Genomic DNA, 17,500 nt, shown 5'->3' on the forward strand with positions numbered 1-17,500 from the left:
AAATAAAGTCACAAGCTCCACAAATCTATTAATCTTTAGATGGATGTCTGTGCTTTTGGAGTATTTAATTTATTTTTTGAAGTTAAGTGTATTGGTCAAGATTAATACGTTTTTTTTTTCTTTAGGATCTGAATGAGTGTCTCACGTAATGTTTTTTTTTTTTTGTGAAATTATTATATTTAATGAGAATGATGTATTATTCAGTAACGACACAGGAAAACTCAGAAAAAAAAATCCCGAGTGCTCCTATCAGGAGTCGAACCTAAGACCTTCCGATTACTAGTTCGGATGCTCTACCACTGAGCTACAGGAGACTCGTGAAAACTACGGACATTAAACTAGGTTAAGTATGCAGGAAAGTAAAGTAAAGTTTGACTTCAACTGAAGTTATTTTAAGCATTTGGCAGTGCTTCGTCCGCGCATCTTATTTTGAACCTTCAGTTGGCCGAAAACCGCACTTTGACCGCATTTTCAATTTTTTGCGAATCTCTCAAAATTAAAAAGTCCCCGGAACTTTTAAATATGATTTTTCAAAATAGTTCACCAAGGGTATTTTTGCACCGAATATGAGCGATTCACCAAATAGGTCGTTTGATGACGAATTCTCGATCCTTACAGGCAGCCGCCCTTAAAGGGGAAGTATCACGCAAATTTGCTGTCATTTTAAAAACCATGGATTCGCAGCAGAGGTGTCATGGCGGTCGGACGTGTTCTCCGCGGTCTGTGATTCTTCCACTGAGAAAAGCCATGACAGGCTTATTTTGTGACCGTAAAGTAAGAGCAACGTCTTTCTAACAACATTTTCCGAAGCTTACAAACAACCGTTGCCATTCCATTGCTTACTTTGATGTCTAAGCGTGTTGAACGATCCAGTTCAAGCAGTTCGTGTTCGAAGCCTTCCCCTAAAAGAAACAAGCACAGGAGTGACGATATGGAAAGCGACCGAGAAAGCGACTCACCAATCTCTCTAAAGCAGCTCCTCGACAAGCTAAACTCCATGGAATCTAGAATGGAAGATAATTTTTCAAATCTCCACTCGCAGATCGCTCAATTAACACACGAGTTCAAAGAAGAAATCAATGGCGTCAAGAATTCGCTGAAGGAATTTGAAAAATCCCTCAACAGCGCTTGGGGCTTCATCGAAGATCTTCAGCAAGAATCCAAAGCCTTTAAAGACTCGAAAGGTTCCCACCAAAAGATGTTGGATGAGCAAGCATCAGAGATACTACGGCTGAAATCTGAGCTGATCAAAGTAAAAGCCGAAAACGATAAACTCACACCTTCCTTAAAGGAAACTCAAGAGAACCTCATTGCACTTGAGAACTACACCAGAAAAGAAAACCTCCGTTTCATGAATATCCCTGAGAGTCAAAACGAAAACTGCTCAGACATCGTGTACGACATAATTGAAAACGACCTCAATATCGACCCTGAAGACATCAGATTCCATGCTGTTCACCGCGTGGGCAAACCTCACACACGAGATGATGGTACAACTCCTTCTCGCCCAAGGCCAATAATCGCAAGATTTGTAGTAAGAGAAGACAGGGACACAGTTTTCTCGGTCAAAAACCGATTAAAGTCGTCATACAGATACTCTGATGCTTACATCACTCAAGACTTTGCGCGCGCAATTCAACAAGAAAGGAAAACCTTAATACAAGCTATGTTCGCTGCAAAGAAGAAAGGCCGAGATGCAAAGGTAATAAACAGAAAGCTCTTTATTGATGATAACGCTTATGACATCTCAAACATTCCAATAGACTTTAAAGTTGCCTCTATCTGATTTACCCAATAAGTTTAGAAATAGACTTTAAAGTTGCCTCTATCTGATTTACCCAATAAGTTTAGAAAAAATAGGAGTTCAAAGCCTGATCCGTTGGCTATTTCTCAGTATTCACTGTAAGGTCGGTCATGCAATTACCCATGTGTTTGTTTGTGTATTTGTTTTTATCGTCGCTGTTCTGTGCCCTTGTTTCTGCCTGTTTTTTGCCTGTTTTCACCTCAGATTATGCTAATTTCGCCTATTTTATACCTGTTCAAAAGGAAAGCTTTCAAAGTTTCATGCCCATGCATACCTTTCAGTAATACTTACAATGGATTCGCACCTTGATCTTGATGTTAAATTCCTATCTTTAAATGTGAGAGGGCTGAATAAGTCAATCAAAAGACGTTCGATTTTCAGATGGTTACACAACCAGAAACTTCAATTCGCATTTTTACAAGAAACGTACAGCTCCAAAAATTACGCGCATATCTGGGAAGCCGAATGGGGTGGAAAAGCCTTTTTCAGCCACGGCACTTCACATAGCAAAGGTGTAATGACACTAATTAATCCTAGATTGGACTTTAAAGTAAATGCGAGCATTTCTGATAAAAATGGTAGGTTTTTAATTCTGGATTTAGTCATCGATGAGACACATCTTATACTTGTAAACATTTATGCTCCAAACGATACCAGCCAACAAGTGACTTTCTTCAAAGAGCTTAATCACCACCTTGAAGAATTTGCGCAAGAAAACGTTGTAATTGCCGGTGACTTTAATTGCGCTTTGTCAAGCAGAGATAAAAAAGGTGGAAACCCGGTTTCGAAGAAAACCCTCGTAATTAAAGAAATCGAGCGTTTATCCAACCTATATAATTTAACAGACATTTGGCGCAACCTTAATCCGTACACAGATCGATTCACGTGGAGAAACAAATCCTTCAAAATTCAATGCCGCTTGGACTTCTTTCTTATTTCGAAAGACTTTATTAATGATGTGCAGTCTTGTAGTATTTTAAATGCGCCCGAGTCAGACCATTCTGCTATTACACTCCATCTTAGATCTAAAGAGCTTAAGCAACACAAAGGTCCTGGGTTCTGGAAATTCAACAGTTCCTTGCTTGAAGATGAAGTATACATCAATAAATTACGCGAAAACATAATCCTCTTCAAAAACAAGTACTTTGACATCGATGATTTGGGATTAAAATGGGACCTAATTAAAATGGAGATCCGCGGTTTCACAATCAAATACTCTAAACTCAAAGCCAAAAAGAGAAAAAACGAAGAACGCTTGCTGCAAAATAAAGTAAACGAGCTGTTGCAAAAATCTGAAACAAATCCTAACAATAAACAACTTCTTAACGAGCTCTATGCTACTAAATTACGCCTACAAATAATTATGCGACAAAAAACAAAAGGAGCAATCATTAGAAGTAAAGCTCGGTGGCAAGAAAAAGGTGAACGCAATACTCGATACTTTCTCAATCTAGAAAAACGAAATCATTTAAGGAAAACAGTTACAAAACTAAAGGTAGGCGACGATAAATATACTACCGACCAGTTTGAAATATTAGAGGAAGAAAAAACGTTTTATAAATCTCTTTACAAGTCACAAAACACAAACGAGCATGTTCTCTCTGAATCCACCTTTTTTGCATCCAGAAACATAGCTCCTCTGAAAAAAGAAGAACAAAAGCTTTGCGAAGGGCTTGTTTCAGTAAACGAATGTTTAAATGCACTGAAAGAGTTTAAAAATGCCAAATCTCCTGGTACCGATGGCTTCTCTGCGGAGTTTTATAAATTTTTCTGGCCCGAACTGGGCACTGAGATGGTTTCCAGTTTTAACCATGCCTTCCGATCAGGAACCCTCTCTATCAGCCAAAGACGAGGGATTATTTCGTTAATTCCTAAGAAGAACAAAGATAAAACTTTGCTTGATAACTTAAGGCCTATCTCACTGCTCAATGTAGACTATAAAATCTTGACAAAAACTCTTGCGAAAAGGTTGGAGAAAGTGCTGCCCACAATCATAAACCCTGACCAAACTGGTTACGTCAAAGACCGCTTTATTGGTGAAAATGTTAGATTAATAAATGACATAATGTTTTTTACTGAGCATTCTAAAAAGCCCGGTATTGCAATTTTTCTGGATTTTCGAAAAGCTTTCGACACAATAGAATGGAACTACCTGTCTGCCACCTTACAAGCGTTGAATTTTGGGCCTCACATGTTAAATTGGTTTCAAGTACTTTACCACCAAGTGTCCAGTTGCGTCCTACATAACGGGCATGCATCCGACTTCTTTCTTCTCGAACGAGGTGTTAGACAAGGGTGCCCTTTGTCGGGTCTCCTTTTCGTTATTGGAATCGAGCTGTTCGCCAGGGCCGTTAAAAATGATACAGATATCAAAGGCATCAATGTAGACCAAAAAGAAATAAAAATTACACAATATGCAGACGACACCACAGTACTGGTGAGTGATTGCGACTCAATTCTAAGACTACTGAAACTTTTAGACGAATTCAAACAAGTCAGCGGATTTCAAATTAACACAGAAAAAACCGAAGCCATGTGGTTGGGTGCCTGGAAAAACCGCACAGAAAAACCTTTCGGATTTAAATGGCCACATGAGCCTGTTCTCGCCCTTGGAGTTTATTTCTCCTATGATCTTGAACGCGCGAATGTACTTAACTTTGAGGAGAAGATAACCACATTGGAAAAAACCCTGAACAACTGGAAACAAAGAAAGCTCACCTTAATGGGCAAAATAAATATTGTTAAAACATTAGGCTTATCGAAACTAATTTACAGTGCTTCCTTATTGTCTATACCGAAAGGTCTTATAGAAAAAATCAACAACATTATTTTTAACTTCATCTGGGATAACAAACCAGCTAAAATTAAAAGAAAAACTATTATTGCTGAGAAAAAATGCGGTGGTTTAAGGATGGTCGATTTTGAAATGATGGAACGATCACTAAAAATAGCCTGGGTTAAAAGAATTATAGAAAATTGTGACGCTTCATGGAAAATAGTCCCAGAATACGCTCTAAACCAGTATGGCGGTCTTACGTTTTTTATCAAGTGCCAATACGATATCAAACTATTCGATTTACAAAACCTCCCCGAATTCTACCGTACTATCTTGAGTTACTGGCAAAGCTTTAAACTTGTAACAAACCATGAAGTATCAGCGGAGAAGCAAATAATCTGGAATAATCGTGACATCCTAGTAGATGGAAAACCAATTTTCTACAACTCCTGGGTCAATAAAGGAATTATTTGTATCAAAGATTTACTAGCTGAAGACTTAAATTTTCTATCACTAACTGAGCTCAAAGCAAAACTTAACCTTGAAGTTCCCTTCACTACATTTTACGGTATACTGCAAGCCATCCCAAAGATATGGAAAGTAAAACTCCGCAACACAGTCTCTTCAAAGGTACAATCTCTCTCACTTCCGTCTACTAAAATTGCATATTCGATTTTACTTAGCAAATCCTATTTGATTCCAACCGGTGAGAGTAAAATTTTAAATTACGGCTTCACCAAAGAAAACATCCAAAACGTCTATATGCTCCCCTTCCGAATCTTGCATGAACCAAAGCTTATAATCTTTCAATTCAAAATTATTCATAACATCCTACCTACGCAGTCCAGTTTGTTCCGTGCTGGTATAAAGGACAGTGACAGTTGCCCGCTATGCAGCTACGAAAGTCAATCATTGTTGCACATGCTGTTTACCTGTAACATTTCCTACACGTTTTGGAACCTCTTTACGCGATGGTGGCACAAAACATACCAAGAACACATAAAACTCTCTGAAAGTGTGATTCTGTATGGTTGGCACCAAAAATCAAACAACTGGTCAGCGCTCAATTACGCCCTCGTTATTGCCAAGTACCACATTTTTAGCACTAGTGTTTGCAATGGCATTTTAAACTTTGAAAGCTTTCTTTTACGCCTGAAAAACAAAATCTCTGTTATGCGAACATTAGCAGTAGCAAATAATAAATTAGAACAATTTGTTAAATCCTGGGCCCCTATGTAATTTGTATGCACGTGTTCCTCTGTTCGTGAAGAATGCTGTGTAAAGACTTGTAAATAATTTTGGTTTCAAACTTCACGTGCAGTGTGTATTTATATGTAAATGTGTGTATGTGTTAGTATCTGAAAGTCTGCATGTAACCAGGGTAAGCTTTAAACGTTATCTTGTAACTTACCTTGTATATATTTATCTCGTAAGTTAGCATGCTTTATTTTGTATTTATAAGTAATGTTTTCAATTAAAAAAAAAAAAAAAAAAAAAAAAAAAAAAAAAATGTTTGTCTGTCAGCAGAAACAAAGAAATAATTGTCAAGTTTGTTATAAATTATCACCCCAGTGCAATAAAACTGTCGATTAGTGCCTCTGGCCAGGGACAGAGTAGGCCGGTATGAATTGAAACTTGAAAAATGTTAGGCTAATATTTTTCAAGTTCTCGCATTTTTGTTTCCAAAATGCGCTAGAACAGATCACGAGTCGTTCCTTTCTAGAATTATTTGGCGGCTGATTAAAGGTCTTATTTAATCATTTTTAACAAAAGATACCAAAAACCCCATGATACTTCCCCTTTAACTCCGATTTCTGATGTCTCATCGAAGCGCGTAGGGGGACCATTTTACCGTTTCGGGCATTCTTTGAAATCACTGTCTGTGTCATTCCCTTCATAAGACGGACTCCGTCTCCGTCTCCTTGTCTGTCGCTGGCACTCAAAGGTCATCGTTTATTACACGCTCTCTAGTCACGAGAGCTTGGGCTGCCTGTGGAATTGTTGGACGCATATTTGTTTGTAAAAATAGGTTCTTCAGTTTTATTTAAATTTTTTTTCTAAATTTGAGCTAGTTTTACTTTACGGATTAGGAAGAATGTTAACATGTTGCTTAGTAGACAACCCTCTAACGTAAAGGGGCGAGAGAAATCTTTTGAAGTTACTCTGATGATAAATCGTAGATTTAACATTAGAGTAAGTTTCTGGAGTGGCTCCTGTTTCTGTGAGAGGGTTTTTGTGGACGGTGAAATCCCAGAACAGCAACAAAAGGTTATCTTACAACAATGAGATGCTTCCGAGGCACTCTCAACTAAGTCCAAAAACGCTTGGTTTCATTTTGTCAGACATCGTTTTTTGACAATTTGAGTTCGTTTGAAACAAATACAAAAACATACACTGCGCCAAATTGACAATTTCAGTGGGGGTACTCCCTTATATAAGCTAAGTAGGTATGTGCGGCCCCTAAAAGGTTCGGACTTTTAGCCATTTTAGTCTGAAAGTCTGTAAATGGATATGGATCAGTTCTAGAAACCTCGTAAGAAAATGGATATAAATTTTAGAAGGCCAGGTCTTAAAAAGGGTATCGGAAAATTACATATTTTGGTCTGAAAGAGGGTCAAGGTTTGGATAACAGAGTCCCATTCCCCCACCAGAAACTTCGAGGGGTATCCCCTCCCCCGGGTTGGAGATGTCACGCTTAATTGACATTGTAATATCTTCCTAGCCAGGTGAATCTAACAAGGCAACATTTGTGCCTTGTAATACTACGGGAAGCAGTCGAGCAGCTGCACACCTTGAACTTAAAGCTAAAATACCAGATCACAACCTTTGATCAACTGTGAGGTATGTGGTAAAACTTAAACTTAATGTGGTAAAAAAAATTATACAAATGTAGGTTCTTTTATATTGTTAGCAACGCCGCCCAGAAAAAGTGTTTGAATTTACTGTTTTTGTTTCGTTATAACGTCAAAATCGGTTTCCCTCTGACAGGTGAGATTCTATTAAAACTGTTTTTGTATCTGTATCCGTTTTCTTTTTTCAACCAAAATTGTCTTTGGAACACCGTAGAAGACTCCTTTGTTTTTCACTGTAAAATAAACAGTTTTTATATTTTGGGATAAAAATATAGTGCCTCTAAATTTTGCCTCTTTTAAATTATTCAAATCAAGCGAGAACAGTCGGTCACAAAGAAACAAACTGTAGACCCGATATGCGGACTACATGAAACCCGGCCTTTACTGGGCTGCGGTGTGGTATCGTTCTAACTTGACAGAGAGTTATAGTTAGTTTTTTACAACGTTTTTTGACGGTCGTCATGGTTGTCCTGTATTCTCAGCTATAAGTTAAAAGTTGAGCGATTTCACAGCTACCAATTATTTATGGCAGATCTCAGTTAACTTTTGTAAGATATCAATGGCGTCCCTCTCATTAGCCGAAGTGTCGAGCATCCGAATATTTCCGAAGAACTTTCTAATGTCTCCAATCTCTTTTGAGACTTTACAAACACTGCTTATCATCTTCTGACGAACTTACGACCGCTAGAAACAACTTGCGAGGAGCCGCGGGTCTTCTTCATTAGCAACTTCAGTCCCCAATCATAAGCTGCACGGTTATTCAAAAGTAACATGTATTTGCAAATAAAGTTCACACTTTACTCAGGCAAAGTTTAGACATCTCAGCTAACAGTTCTCTTAACGTTTCTCAGCTATAAGTTTAAAAAACCGCCTTTTCTGGCAGATGACAGTTAGAATTTCAAACAATTCTCAGCCATCAATTAACACCATGCAAAAACTCTTTTTACATTTCGGTTTCAACTCTAACTATAATGGTAAAGTTCAATTTAAGATGTCCGCTGTTTTAACTGACCAATCAAATGTGAGATTCGTGACAGGCTATAAGTTTTAACCTTCGTGCTAACGAATCTGATTAGCACAGCCTTTAGATTTAATTGGACTCCTGGAAGGAAGCTAAAAGGATTTCTATTAGTTTTCAAAAACAAACCGCAGTTAATTGTGTTTGAGCTTAAGGCAAACGACCAAAGCACCACGGGATGTGGAAACGGGAATGACTCATAGCAGCTGCTAATTATAATCATAATACTATATAGGCTGCTAAGAAAAGCGGAAGCTCTTACATAAACTGTAGCAGTACAACAAGCTCTCCTTTTACAAATAAATGAGTAATTGTAAACATACTGAGTCATATATATTGTAATTTTTTTCTCATACCATAATAATAATTATTTTAGGTGTATACAGGGCCCCTCAGGATAACAGCCCCGTAGCTGATTGGGCCACCCTGTCTAAATAAAGTTCACTTACTCACTTACTTACTTACTAACTAGCTCACCACTCACGATCTGTTTGCAGTGACAGAATCAAAGATGGCCGTTAAGAAAACAGTGTTCCTTCTTATCCTGTTTTCAGTGATTGTGAAGACAAAACAACCTATTAGCCCTGAAGGTAAATTATTCAAATTGAATATTTTAACGATGATGACTATATTGATTACACTACGATATTAGGGGGGAGGGGGGGGGGGTGGTTCTCCAAAAAAAATTGGGTAGGGGTGTGCGGCCCGCTTCCCAAAACCCTTACCCTATTTATGACCAAAATCGCCGATTTTCCCTACCCTATTTATGACCTGAAGTAGCTTCTTCTAAAAACAAAATTGAAGAAAAAAAAGGAAGAAAAAAAGGAAGAAAAAAACAGGCAGCCCAAGCTCACCCAACAAACAAAATTTTCAGTGGCGAAATATAAGGATTTTGTTATGGCTTGCTTAGGCGACGAACAAAAAATGACAAATAAACAGTCATTAAATTTTACATACAATATCAATAATTGATAGGGCCTTGTTTAAATCGGACTTTAAAAAGTGATGACTTAGCCTTGGAATAAAATTTTCTCTGAATTCCCTCTAATTTGGCAGGCATACAGACTGGTTCTTGTTTCAGAAACGTAATTCCCAATTTAAGTTGTTATAAAAGGGTTTGCATTCGGCCAACAAGCTTAATATCATGAATAAAAATCAGAAGGTTTCTGACCTACTGCGAGAAGCTGCAGTGTGTATGCATGCCAAATTAGAATGATTGTAGAGAAATTGGCATGGTTGTAGGTAATTTTCTAGGTTGTTCTTTAACTCTTAAAAAAATCAAGCCTTTTCCATGATTTGGTCTTTTACCCTCTACCACAATTCTTACTTCGCCGTTTGCAACGGGTTCAATTCGCTGCTGCAAGTTTTGTACTCGGTCAATATGTTAAGAACTTTCGGGGTGTACTTAAAATCGGATGGCTTCCAATCAATGAGAGAAAAGATCTGAACCTCCTGAAATCGTGTTTTAAAGCTTTGCATAACGCCGAGACCTGGCCAGATTATCTTAAAATAATAAAACAGGAATGCCCCAAGGAACTGCGCTCAAGCAATTCAATTAGATTAGTGGTCCCGACCGAAAATGGCACTCACCAAGATAATGCGTCGAAACTATTTAACAATCTACCAGAAACTATTAGAAACTGTAAAGATTACAGAACCTTTTTAAGACTCTCAAGGAATTTTTCAAGAAACAGAGTACAAAGCCATTAGTTAGTTCTACTGTAATTTTTTTCCGTTAATCCTGTTTTCTGCTGTATAATTTGTAAATAACTTAATTTAATTTAATTTGATTTATTTTGTAATTGTAATCATTGTAATTTAACAGGGAAGAGCCACCCAGTGGATCTGTTAATAAACCATTATTATTGTTATTATTATTATTATTATTATTATTATTATTATTATTATTATTATTATTATTATTATTATTATGATTTCTAAAACCAAAAGTTCAAGATTTTCTGCTGTAGATCTGCTTTGAAAAAGTTTCACCTCACGACAAAGAATCTTGCGAATGAAAATTAAATAGTCTTCTTAAGGTCGAATTGCTTCCTGACAAGTGGACGAAGTTCGCTCAAAATTAAGGAGGATATACTAAAAGGACAGAAATAAAACAAAGTCTTCGAGCTAGTCCAAGCCCACCCCTTTTTGTTGTATTTGAATTTTTTACTTGAAGTTTGACAATTCGGAAGACTTATAACCGAAAAACCACTCATCGTGAACCCAACTACTACTTATGGCTGCAGGTGAAATGAGTTTTTAATTATTTAAAAAAAATTCTTTTTTCAGGCTTTACTATAACTTTAATCTCACCTTATCTTAAATATCATGTTATGATGTTTTCTTAAATATCAGTACCTTGAAGGGTTTTTTAAAAGCCACAAAAGGGGACTTTGTGTTTATGAAAGCAGAGTTTTAGGTTTGTTTTCAGGATGATGAAATCGGACAATTAATGCTCTAGCTTTGAATTTCAGGCGATATTTTTCTTACTGTTGCCGAAATGTTTGTTCGATTCTTGGTATTAGGCAACCATTGGATTCAATGTTAGAGAGATGTCCGTAGGAAGCCTGAGAAGAAAGCTTTCAAAAGGAATGTCTTGTCTTTCCATGCTGGTACTGATTTTTATAAAGTGTTATTGGAACAACAATATTGTGTTCATCGTAGTCCTAGAAGGTTTGCAACTGAAACTCGATCTGCTCAAGGGGTTAACTGTTTTTTTTTTTTTTTGTTTTTTTTTTTATGAATAGTGTGCATTATTTACTGATTAGATCCAAAAAATGGTTTTGTCTTGCGCCAAGGCTTAGAAGATAAGCAGCATTGCCAAATGGTTCTGACGCTGAACTTGAACGAAGGTCGCTAGTTTGCATCCCAGCGTGCTTTGTGATCGTAGCGACCACACCCCCTACCACAGCGTCAGTTGTCAAAAAAATTGTTTCCGTTAAAAGAGAAGGTTTTCACTTTTTACGTGAGTATTTGAATGTACTAGATCGTTTATGATTTACCCAAAAAATGTTGTTTGTGTGGAAACTGACAGGCACTATGTGATTGAATGTGTGACATCCTAAAGACTCATTGACCAAATGGTTCCTCAAAACCTCTCTTAGTAAATGATCAAATGAGTTAGTACCCTCAAAGACTCACAAGAAACTTATCATCTTTGAGCACTCAAAGTTAAAACCTTTTCTTTCATGACCTTTTCTTGCTTGCTTTCTTTCTTAATTTCTTTTTTTTTATTTCATTTTACCGTGTTAAACCTATTGTAGCACTAAATGGTCTGATCCTGAACCTGAATGGCCTGTGGTTGAACAGGACGCCTTTGTGGACCAAAAGGAACTTTTCAACTTTACAAACTGTAGTGACTCAATTGCCCTCACTCTAGAGTAAGAGCCTCTTGTGGTGAGATGAAAACTGAATTTATTAACAATTATTCGCCGAAGGCGAAGTAAATAATTGGCGAATATTCCACGAGACGAAGGTAAATACTTCACGATGAATATTCCACTAGACGAAGTAGTTTCTCCTCACTGAAACGTAAAACTAAGAGAGACATTTTTTTCATCTCGTTTACTTCCATGCTTTGAAAATTCTGTCTGGTGAAACCATTCTGTTCCATGTTTGCAGCAACGGACAATAGTACTGTCCGACATTTTGATGCTGAAACAGTTCAAAAAAGAATATTTAGAATGGGCGATTGTTCGAGTGGAGCCTGTTCGAGTGCAGAGACTTTTAAGTTTTAAAAAACAGTGTCCGCTTTGACAAAAGGATCGGTATTTTGCAAAAATGATTTAGAGGTAGTTGAGCAGGATGGTTTGACTGTAATCTAAAAAATTGTTTGCAGCTTCCCCTGAGGAAAAGAAGGTTGTTGATGCGATCAACAAACAAAAAGATGAGGTTAAGAAACAAGACGAAGATGTTAAGAATCTAATTGATAGAATAGCAGCAGCGATTGAACGCGAGTACAAGTGCACTGAAGAACCAGGTAGGCAATGAGACAGTACAGACATTAATTTTTAACCACAGCTGAGTTGTTTGAAACCCGCGACTAACGCCAAATTAAACTGATTGACTATAATAAAAAGGTCAACTAGGATTTCTTTTCCTCTGATAGCTTCGTGAAAAGCATTTCTCTGATAGACGGTTTTACGGCACCTTAAGTCCAACTTATGTAGGACCAGAATAATTTCCTGGACTTTATGCTCACTGGATGAAAATACAGTCAATTAATTACGAGATTGAATGGCACGTATCTGAAAAAATGAAAACTGAACTGAATGATATGTAACGGCATACGACGAATTAAAAGAACTTGCTCAAGAAAGATTCCCCATGGCTTTTATGAGGGGATATTATCTAGAACAGACGTACATCATAGACGACATGGAATTCTTTTGGATGATGAAGGTACCTGTATAATCGTATCGCTATTTTTGCCATCTCCTCTTTTGCGGAGGAGGAAGGGAGGAAGGGAGGGGGCTTCTTTTTGACTGAAAAGTCTCTTGTCGCTTTTTGTTTCTAACAAGAAATGTTTAAACTTGGTTAGTTTATCTTTTACATTCTGATAATTGCCTTATATATGTGCATCTAATTAAAAGTTAATCCAGACAATTTTCTTTGCAGCCCCACCCGCCTCTACTTGTAAGGAACAGTACGAGAGATACAAGTACGTTTCTAAGCTCTGCCAATTATGATACTAATGTTCATGATTTATTTATCACTCTTAATTGGGTGGAGAAAATTAATTACTCAGCGTCAAATGTGCCTAGCTGTTATGGTCTTTGAATCTTTAAATAATCGTCTTCACCTGAGTATCTACGCCGTGAAAGCTATATGTCAATCGTTGTGATATCACTGAATATTTGTTCGGAGGCTACGCAAATAAACTACACTTACCGAGCTCGTTTTAAGATCGAATTAGTTTAGATCGATCCGAAACCGAGCCGAGGCCATTTCGCTTGAGTGTTCATATTACGAGCCGATTACCAGACTAAATCGCGAGGGACTGGGCTTTAGTTGATAATTAAAGATGGTAGTGTTTGCGGGACCTATAATTATGGCGATGGACTTAAGGGAAAGCTTTAAGAAACGCCAAAAGGTGCCAGGAAAACTGAATGGAATAATTCTACGCTACATTCGACGAAGGAAGAGGAAAGTTTCCCTATTTATGTTTTTCTGTGACAAATTTCTAAGAGATCGAGCACGAGAAAGGCGATTCTGGATTGAGCCAAGTAGAGGGAAAAGTTTGTTTTGGGAAGAAACAGTAAGCCAGCGGAATGATGATTTACTCTGGCTTGAAAACTTTCGAATCTCGAGACAGTCTTTTCTCTATATTTGCGGGGAGTTATACGACACAATGAAGAGGAAGGATACAAGGTTTAGGAAAGCAATAACTGTTGAAAGGCGTACAGCCATCTGTCTTGCAACTGGGGAAGATTTCCGTTCCCAAGGTTGGAGATTTGATGTTGGGAAAAGCACCGTCTGCCAAGTAGTAAATGATGTTTGCCAGGCTATTGTAGATGTGCTTTTGCCGGGTATAATCAAATGGCCCACTGGAGATTACTTAAAGGCAGTCATAGAAGGCTTCGAGACAAAATGGCGTTTCCCTCAGTGTGCGGGCGCAATAGATGGAACTCATATACCTATTGTTGCTCTAACGGCATGTCCTGCTGATTACTCTAATCGTAGAGGGTTTTATTCCCTTCTGATGCAAGTCATTGTGGACCATAGGTACAGGTGAGATGTTAACTGATTTGAAAATAATTGCACACCTTTGCTGTCTCAGAAACATAAGTGGAAGTGAGCAGCTATTTGTCTTCAACATTTTTGTTGTAATTTTTATTAAATAGTTTCACTGATTTGTATATCAAATGGCCAGGACCAGTACATGACGCACGTGTCTTCAGCAATTCAGGGTTTTATGCGAAGGGCCAACAGGAAGAACTTTTTCCAGATGTGAGTGCCATATAGTCACTTTACCTTGATGTTATTTAGCCACATAATTTATGATTAGTTATTTAAGTAACAGTTCAACAAGGGCGAGTGTCTCATGGGAGCCATAAACTTCATTAGTTAGTAATGAGCTTGAGAAAACGTATTCAAGGACTTCCAAAAATACAGAAGAAATATTTGTAATATTTGTGCCTTTGATATTTTGTTCCTCTTACTTTGACGTAATATTATCGCAATTTCTATCCTGTCTAGTGGACAAAGGACGTTCGTGGATGTAATGTTCCCTTAGTGATCATTGCCGCTTATCCCATGTAACTATGGCTAGTGACAGACAGTGGGGAGTTGAACATGGAACAACAACACTTCAATTCAATTCTGAGCAGTACTAGAATGGTGGTGGAGGGAGCCTTGGGGCGTTTCAAGGGTCGTTTTCGCTGCCTCCTCAAGAGAAATGATAATACATTGAAATACTTGCCTGTCAAGATTGCTGCATGTTGTGTTCCACATAATATTTGTGAGGCAAGAGGAGACGATTTTAAGGAGGAATGTTAGATGCATGTAAATGATGACCACGAAAATGAAAGTACAGCCAGTGCTGCAACCCCGGCAGATTCAACAGCACAAGAAATTAGACAAGCATTAACTGTTTTAATAAATGAAAGAGTGTAACTGCTGTGAAGTACGTAAAGTCATTTTACATAACAAGTCTTCTTAAAACAGCTTTTCCATTAACATTCCTTGAAATTAATGACCCAACGTATAACTAGAGAGGAAGGTTCACAGGTTATAAGGAACGTTCAGTCTTCTCTCACAACCTGAATGTTTTAGACCATACTCAAATTGTATGCTGTGAAGTATGTAAAATCCTTGTACATAGAACTTGTCCTGAACATAACTTTTCAACAAATTAACAGTTAAAGAAGCAAAACAGCCTGATTTCATAGGCTGAAGAGGGTTTTGCTGTTCTCTTCATCATAAACAAACTGCTGCTGATTACGGGCAGTATTCTGACCAGAAATAGCACTAGCCAACAGAGCCATTGAATCTGTGTAAGCTTGGAGCTCCTGCTTTCTGAGCTTAACATCTTCTTTACTTTGCTCTTCAAACAATTTTAGAATTTTCATCTGCCTCCTTTTGGTAGCTTGTGAGATCGGCAAGCATGTTTTCGTACACAGCCTGCTTGGAAAGTTTTCGTTCTTTGGCTGTTTTCCTTTTTCTCTTCTCCAATGTCAGTTTCCTTTTTCTGGTTCTTCTTGTCACGGAGTGGGTCTTGCGCTGAGGGTCCTTCCTGTGGATCATCGGCAACTGTTATAAAAAGACGCTTATAGACGCTTAGCTTTTGTATTCATATGCATGGATCTATTAACCTGATAATTACTCGAGAAGCTAAAGTTGCTGCAAACTCTTACACATCTTTCTTGCACTCCAAACTTCCGGCGTGCTTTATATCTCGATGAACTCACGCTGACGCATGAACCAATTGTCTTATGACGTTTTCAACGCGGTAGTTTAGATGTTGAATAAAGGAAATTCCCTTTGATACGCTTCAGTGCGTTGTTTGCTTTGTTTCGGAAAAACATTATCTACGCTTCAACGATCTCGTCTCAGATTTGTAAAAAACTGACAGGTGAATTCATGCGTGTAAAATGAACTTTAATTTTTGATTAAACACAAAATTCTCTTATCTGAAAGAAAAAAAAAGGTGCTGTTTGACATCATCAGCGTGTGAATGGGAATATTAAGCACGCTCGCGCAATTGAATTTGATTACACGAATTTACTAGCTATGTTATAACTATATGTTAGTGTGATTTCAGATAATGGCAAAGACAAACTTTCTTAACATACCACATGTCTGTTAGCTCCTGTTGATCAGAAATGTTTATGACTTTGACAACTGACTCTTCTGACAACATTACAAGCCGCTGAATCGAAGGTTGGGTACGACTGATAAGTTTTAATTTTATTTTCTCGAACCACTTCATTACTAGTAAGGTTATATTTTCACCAGTAAGAATAAACTCCAGTTTTTCCTTCGTCTACCCCCCAAACGCAATTTGAATAATTTATTATATTTTACGGACGAAGAAGAAAACACATTTTTGGTATGTGGCACTTGGCCAGAGATTTGAATGCGAAATTTATTTCCATACAATTATATGTCCATATCATTATCGCAGTGGGTTATAGTATTCTGACTACTAACCTTCTTCAGTAAAGCCACACTGAGGGCAATGAAAGTCATCATCACTGCTGTACACTTTGATGCAGCCACAGCCCAGAAGGTTTACTCCTGCTGTCTGAATTTCACCTTTGTACTCACATTTTGGGCATTTCTTCTCTTGGATTGTACCCTCTCCGTATTTTGCAATCATTTCTAAATCTACGAAACGAACGTTTGTATCAGACCGTAAAAAAAATGGAGTATATGTAATCACTGTCAACTATGGGATGAACATTAGCTTCGCAGAGTATTTGTTCATTTACTTAGCTACCAAAAGAAAATGGTCCACCGTCAAAGAAACAAAGTTGATACCAACCTTCCTTTTTATATTTTTTCTTCGAATTATCTCGCTTGTTAGATGATGAAGTATCAATGGCGTAAGAAACTCTTGTAGCCTCCGGTTGGTGTCCAAGGAAAATATCCATCTCGTCAAAATACTTTGGAGGCTTTCCCCTGTCAGCCCCTGAGCGTGCAAGAGCATCTTTATACTTTTTATATTCAGCTTTGAGATTTTTCATTTTGGTTCTGCACTGAAGATAATCTCGCTGATAACCCAGAACTGACATTTCAGTGCTTATCTTACGGTAGATATCAGAATTTTTATGGGTATTCTTCAGCCTTTCCATTATCTCTTCTCGACTCCAAATCGATACCAACACCCCAACCTCTTTATCACACCACGTTTGTCCGCTTTTTGACATGCTATTGCCGAAATGTACTTACAGTTCAAAATGGCGGTCAAGTAGAAATGCCAGGTCACAAAGCTGTGATCTCGCTACACTTCAGTGTTCTCATTTAGCACGATTCCACATCGATCTAGATTAGATCGACCCGAGACCACCTCTCTGGCTGGACTAATTTGGATCGGCCTCGGATCGGTT

General features: G+C 37.8%; 1 protein-coding gene, 1 long non-coding RNA gene and 1 pseudogene across 3 annotated transcripts in view; 2 read left to right on the plus strand and 1 right to left on the minus strand.

Moving 5' to 3' along the window:
- The first annotated feature begins 8,953 nt into the window (after positions 1-8,953).
- Positions 8,954-13,138, plus strand: LOC146449821 (uncharacterized). The gene is made up of 3 exons (XR_014860511.1): positions 8,954-9,040; positions 12,289-12,429; positions 13,068-13,138. It is a non-coding gene; the product is annotated as an uncharacterized LOC146449821 (long non-coding RNA).
- A 362-nt stretch (positions 13,139-13,500) lies between these two features.
- On the plus strand, positions 13,501-14,711 carry LOC146449822 (uncharacterized). The gene is made up of 3 exons (XM_085101067.1): positions 13,501-14,180; positions 14,294-14,399; positions 14,649-14,711. The coding sequence occupies exons 1-3, from the start codon at positions 13,501-13,503 to the stop codon at positions 14,709-14,711; spliced, it is 849 nt and encodes a 282-aa protein (XP_084957193.1).
- A 41-nt stretch (positions 14,712-14,752) lies between these two features.
- Positions 14,753-17,500, minus strand: part of LOC146449823 (uncharacterized) — a 2,814-nt pseudogene continuing 66 nt past the window's right edge. Inside the window, exons 1-3 of the transcript XR_014860512.1 lie at positions 16,936-17,500; positions 16,602-16,778; positions 14,753-15,701 (exon numbers count right to left, since the gene is read on the minus strand). The exon at positions 16,936-17,500 is cut by the window's right edge and continues 66 nt beyond it. The product of XR_014860512.1 is annotated as an uncharacterized LOC146449823 (transcript). The remainder of the gene's footprint in view (positions 15,702-16,601; positions 16,779-16,935) is intronic.

This window comes from Pavona decussata, unplaced genomic scaffold (assembly GCF_977016875.1).
Source record: "Pavona decussata unplaced genomic scaffold, jaPavDecu1.1 SCAFFOLD_574, whole genome shotgun sequence".
Lineage (NCBI taxonomy): Eukaryota > Metazoa > Cnidaria > Anthozoa > Scleractinia > Agariciidae > Pavona > Pavona decussata.